The 6,183-nt window shown below is 50.4% G+C and overlaps 1 protein-coding gene across 1 annotated transcript in view; it reads right to left on the reverse strand.

The window, feature by feature from the left end:
- The window catches only part of Plpp4 (phospholipid phosphatase 4), a 149,029-nt gene extending 146,352 nt beyond the window's left edge, over window positions 1–2,677 (reverse strand). Inside the window, exon 1 of the mRNA XM_004625615.2 lies at window positions 2,471–2,677. Within this exon, the coding sequence (XP_004625672.1) occupies window positions 2,471–2,526 (56 nt within the window). The 5' untranslated portion in view covers window positions 2,527–2,677. The remainder of the gene's footprint in view (window positions 1–2,470) is intronic.
- Window positions 2,678–6,183: the final 3,506 nt, after the last annotated feature.

Raw genomic sequence — 6,183 nt, forward strand, 5'->3', positions numbered from 1 at the left:
TGCTTCCCAATAGATAAATGTAGTCATAAAACAAGCAGATCTACAGGTGAGACTTCCTTGGAGCCTGAATCTGCCCAAATGAGATACAGGACCTTCTCACAAAGCTAGGGCTCTCATCCTGGGAAATATGAACAATGAACTAAGCCAAAGCAAAGTTGAAGAATTATATCAGCTACACTGGGCCCTGTAGCAGGGAAATCAGACTCGGCTTGCCCAAACGGGCTCCTGGGCAGACCATCATTTTCACTGGGCAGAGTTGCACAAAACCCACCAATTTCCATCAGCCCTACAGCACTGGAAAAACAAAGAATAAAACTCTCCCCTAAAGCCAGCCTTTGTCAAGACACCAAAAACTTATCTAAGAAAACAAGAGGTCAGCTTGACTGTGTTCTCAGGGTCTCCTGGAAGTTGCTATCTGCCTGGTAAGAGCACCACAGCATCTAAGACTTACCTCGTGGGGGGCTTGCATCAGTGCCAGAGCAGGTTTTTGCAGAAAAGAGAACTACATGTTAGCATTTCCAATTTGATATGAAACATGTAATCATCCAAAAATGCCTCCAACACCCATTTGTGTCCCACTGGGGGAGATGACAGCAAAGCCACTTTAAGTAATAATACAAGGAGAAACTTTGGAACAAAAAGAATGTAAAATGCCTGTCTGATTTTACATAACATCTTTAGTGGAGGCCAGAAGCATGTAAACAATAATTACTAAGTTTTCAAATTCACTGCACAGGCCATTGTATATTTGTAAACATCTCAGAAATGGTTGCGGGACTATTTGAAGGCAAAGTTGAACATGATACAAATATTTTTCATTTTACTAGACAATTTTTAAAATAAGAATTCCCTGCAGCAATCAAAGAAGGTAGACTAAGAGCCGATCTCACTTTCAGCATTTTCACATGAACATTCACCCAAGCAATGCTAAATTCTGCTGCCCATTGAACACTATTTCATCATTTCTATCACATAATAATTTCATGAGGCTTTAGCCTATCTGCCAACTCGAAGCCGTCCCCATCTCACCGCACGGCTATCACTAGTTTTAATGTTTATTCCAAAGGTAGAGAAATATCGTAAGAGGAGGAAGAAGTGTTTTGTTTTTCCCAAATGTATCAAGGACCTAAATGAAGTTCTCGGTCCTTCTTCTCAGTGAATAACACTAGTGTTCACTCAGAAGGAGGAAGAGGGGGGCTTGGCTGCATCTGGGGGAGCTCATGGCCTTTTCTGATGCTGTGAATAAACACTCTGGGTGAATCTAATCCCTAGGAAAGAAACACATGCAGAAAAGGGCATTTCTTTCCATGTGGACACCCTGGGCTGCAAGAACAGAAGTCATCTTTGCCACAGCACACCTGCTGTGGTGGATGAATCCAGGTTGGGGCAGAAATCCATAGAGGAGCCTCCTGTTTGTTTTCGTGTGGTTTTTATCCAAAAAGTGGTAACTAGAAAGTTCATGCAACTTTAATATTTAAAATGAGCCAGTAGAGGCACGGGCATTGGGACAGAAAGAACTTGGCCTGCTAAGAGAGGGACAAGCACAGATGTGGGCGCAGAGGAGGGCGAGGGGGTGCAGGGTGAGCTGGAGACTGGGCTTTGTTCTTACAGCAGAGATGGGACACCTCCTTTCCCCTTGGGCCCTAGGGGCTGATGTTGATTCCAGGGCAGCCAAGAAAATGCATACATCTCCCAGGAAATCTGCTTCAGTTTCCTCTCCCTTTCCAAAATTTCTGTTCCCAGGTGCCAGCCACTAGTGGAGACCCCAGTCACCGTGCTGTCTCCCTGGGCTTTTCCCGCACCTGAAGCAGACAGCCACTCTAAACCGAGCTGTTCAGCCCACACCCGGGCTGAGGTCCCTGAGTTGCTGAGCTTCCTTGGCAACAGTTTTCCAGGAAGAAGCATTGCAAATGCCTCCTGGGGAGACGCTCAGCGGGACTGTGGGCGTGGGAGTCAGGAGTGCCAGAGACTCGGCCCGGCCCTGGACAAGACTAGGAGGCTGGGTGGGGGGTGGGGAGGCAGGAGATGGGACCAAGAGCAAAGACGGCCGAGTCGGCCTGGAAAGATCACACCGAGAGAGAAAATTCCCGAGGACGCAGGTTAGGGTGGATGCTGTCCTAGGCCACGGGAGCAGCCTGAATTCCACTACAGGACAGGTGGTGTGGGGCCAGAGAAAAGCGCCTGAGGGGAGATCAGAACCGTGGACCCGCGCAGCGCACAGCGCAGCCGGGGCCCAGAAGGTCCAGCCTCCGCCGGGTTCCACGAGGGTCGCTCTGTGTGGAGGGTCCCAGGAAGCGCCTGAGGGGATCTCTCTGCGTCCCTCAGGGAACATTTTGACCGCCAGGAGAAGAGGTGACCTCCTACCCAGACCCTGGAGGGATGCAGCGGCGCAAACAAAGTTGGGGCGCAGAAAGGCTCGGTCGGTGGGTCCCCGCGTCGTTGCGCCCCGCCCGCCGGAGCCACTACTTACACGAAGACCCCAAAGAGCAGGGCTCGCACCCCGATCTCGATGGCCAGCTCTCGCATGGTGCGGCCGGAGCTGCTCCCGCAGCGGCGGCTGGTGCTCTCCGCGGCTCCACCCGCGCGGCTGCCAGACCCGGGGCGGCGAGGGAGGCGCGCTCCAGGCCGCGGGCGGGGGCGAGAGGCGGGCGCCGGCGGGGGCGGGGAGGGCTCAGCCCAGACCTCCCTCCGCGGGCCGGAGGGCTCCGGGATGCGGCGCTCGCCGCTCCAGGCGCTTCGGACCCCGCGTCCACCGGTTAAGCTGGGACGCCTCTGGGAATCCCGGACCTCTAGCGCCCAGGCGCCACTTCCGAGTCCTGGGCCTGCGCGGGGCGCCTGAGACCTGGGTAGGGGAAGCCCGGGGAAACCCTACCGCTGTGGCTGCTGTTGCCACCACCTCCCCCTTGCGGCTCCCCCGCCAGTGGGTGGCCACCGGGCTTCGAGCCAAGGCAGCGCGCTCGCTGGGGCTCTGCCTGCCGTCCCTCTGCGTCTCCTGGTTCTGCCTCCTACTCCGGAGCTCGGGTCTTTGCTCCCTTGGTACACGCACGCACGTGGGCATAGAGTATACGAGCGCTTTGGGGATTCTCCTGGACTCGGGGCAGCGTTAGCACTCTGTCCGTGCCAAGGAACCCTCCTTCCTTCCAGCTTTCTGCCTCTTTACACCTTCTCAACCTGACACTGTGTCACCGCTACACTACGCGCGCGCATGCACACACACACACACACACACACACACACACACACACACGAAGTTTCCCAAGATCTCTCTCCCGGCTTCTCTCTGCTTTACGGAGATCTCAGTCAGGCGCCCGAGTCCTGGCCCAGACTGAGGGTAAAAGGGGAATCTGAATCCCACCATGCTACTAGTGCAAGGTGGTCCCTGGGGACCCGATCCCATTCCCCACCCCCCAGCTTGGTTATGAAATGGGGGGAGGCGAGTCTGGCACATCCCTTTCTACACGGCAGGCGGGCTGGTTACGTCTTTGCTGGCACAGTGTTCAGGCAGTTGGGCAGCCGATAGAGCCAGGCTCATCCTCAGGCTTCAGAGTCAAAAATTGAACCATCATAGAGATGGTGACCTCAAGGTAACCTTTTCAGTCACCTGTGAGGGTTATGCATACTGTTCTTAGAATTTGAACTGGGCTTTAATAATTTAACCCAAATGGATATTTAAAATATAAACTCATAATAATCATAACCATTAAATTTTTTTTGGGGGGGGATTATTCCGCGGAAGCCCAGGCCTCAGGTGGATTTTAGAGAACCCAGAGCCAGAATGTTTAATCCAGTTCATACACGGATTAAGAAACAAATTCTTATGTTCTAGGAGCTGTGTCTTCTACAGTAAGGGGAGAAGCAAATAGAAAGAAGCCCTGAAGACAATGGTTTTGGCATCAGCAAGGAGCACATAGCCCTGACCCGACTCCACTGAACAGACTCTGGATACCAGAGCTGAGACCTCTCAGGAGAGAGTAGCAGAGGGGGGAGTCCAGGCTGGTGGAAGGGGGCTATGTTGGAAGCCCACAGGCAGGGACTGTGTCTGCTTTGCTCAGCACTGTCCACCCCAAGCCTGGCACACTGTGGGTTTTTGATGAGAGTTTGATGAATGAACAAATGAATGCATAACTTTCTGTCTTTTTGTTGCACATACAGTGAGTATCAGGAGCAGGCAAAATAGGAGAGACTTGAAGGAGACGCATGGGTCTGTCTCCTCTGTGTTGGAGCCCAGCAGCCCCTCCAAGCACAGCTGGATTCCCCTGGGCTGGTAGAGTGGTACAGGAGGGTCCATCATCCACCCAGGGAGCCCTAATGGCCACATCAGAGCAGCCAAATAACCACATTGCAGAGGACATCCTAACCAGGGTCCCTCATGCTGAGACATCACTTACTTGTAAACATCGAGGTCAGCCTGTGCAGAGCTGTGAGCTGGATGCTCAGATTTCTGATCCATCTTTGCTGGGAAGAAAATGGGAGCTGAGGAATCATGCAGCAGTGTGAGCCAAGGTTAGATGAGTTATTGAGAAAGTTCTGCCCACCAGGGTTGTTATCAGAACCACATAGTTACAATCCTTGTGCCACATTATGTTTTTCATTTCTTCTGTATGTTTGAGGTAACTGGAGAGGGAAGTGGAAATGACTCATAACTCTATTGCTATGGCCACTAAGAAGTGACTATGAAACATAGATTTAAAGAGTGCTCAGTTCAGCTCCCCCACTTGATGCTTGGATGTATTCTGTACTATCCTTCCCAAGAGACCATTGTATGTAGACTGCAAATCCTGCCTCAGAAAAGGTATTTGTGCTCCAGGGAGCTTGTGTCATCTTTATACTCTTGAAATCTCCTCTTGATGGAGTACTGCAGCTCACCGCCTGTAACTTCTGCCAATGGTCCTGTCCTGCTTGTTCCTGCCCTTGTTCATCAGCTGCATGGAACTAATACAGTCATGATACAGTCATAGCTTCTGTGATTGAAAACAGTTATTTCACGCTAAAATTATTTAAGACAGAAAGGAAGGAAGGAAAAGAGAAAGAAGGAAGAGAAGTTCAGTGGATGAAAAAACTTCAGGCTTTGCTGAATTCAGAGTACAAGCAATGTCACTGAGAGAGTTCTTTCTACCTTTCTGCTCTGTCTGCCTTGTGTTGGCTTCACTGTTAAGCTCTTTGTGGGTTCCAGATGGCTGGAAGAAACCCAGCTTTATATTCTCTCAGGCTCAATCTTATGACTTCTGCCTTGGTCCCAGCAAAATTATTGAATGTCATTGTTGCTGGTAATTCTAAACCAATAACTCTGGGTAGAAAATAATGATGGATTCATTGCCCAAGCCCAGGTCATTTACTTTATGTCCACCCAAACTCTCTGGCCAAGGATGGAGGAAAAACAAACAGAGGGCTGGTACTTTGGAGTATGGAAATTTTTGATGGAGAGATAAATAACCATCAGTGCTACAGACATATGGATTGATGACAACTACATGTTTCTTTCATTCTGTCCAACCTGGAGATTTTTTAACCAGTCATAGAGTTGTCCTAAGAGTTTGTGGTAGTGGATGTCCAATTTCTTCCTTCATCCATATAGACTTGTAAGACTGATGAAGCAAAGCTGTGATATCATCCCCAACACTTGTCTTCAGCTGCCCAGTCTCCTTGGCACCCTGTCGTCCGCCCTAATGATCTTTTTCCACTTACCAAAGTCTGCTGTCTGGTGAAGGCTCTAGCCTCATTCATTATATAAATCTGAATCAGGATTTCTCAGTGTACTTCCTCTGACAGAATTTATTATTTAAGCAGGTCCCTCTTGAAAGGCAGACAGACTTTGTCCTCGCTAAAAAGTGTTGCAGATAGCACTAGGTGTTTTGGGTTCTACAATGCAGGCAGCCACCCCCAGGTGTTTGGACACGGCTGAACCTAGAAGCTTCCAGCTGTGAACATGTACTAAGCAGGTAGTAACCTCCAGCATGGCCATGGTGCCGTGCCAGCAGATAAATGAGTCCACAAGAGAGTGCAGAGGGAAAGGCAGGGTAGAGAAAACAGTACAGCTACGGCACACAGAGGCCAAGCCAGACAGCCCTACTGGGCCTTTTTAAGGTTGCTGTGGAACGTGATCAATTCTCTAGTGGGACTGGAGCTTCTAGCTACCTCAGAAATGTTCTATCACAAGAAATAATCAATCGCTCACCTAGACAT

The sequence above is a fragment of the Octodon degus genome, unplaced genomic scaffold (genome assembly GCF_000260255.1).
Source record: "Octodon degus isolate 3935 unplaced genomic scaffold, OctDeg1.0 scaffold00010, whole genome shotgun sequence".
NCBI lineage: Eukaryota > Metazoa > Chordata > Mammalia > Rodentia > Octodontidae > Octodon > Octodon degus.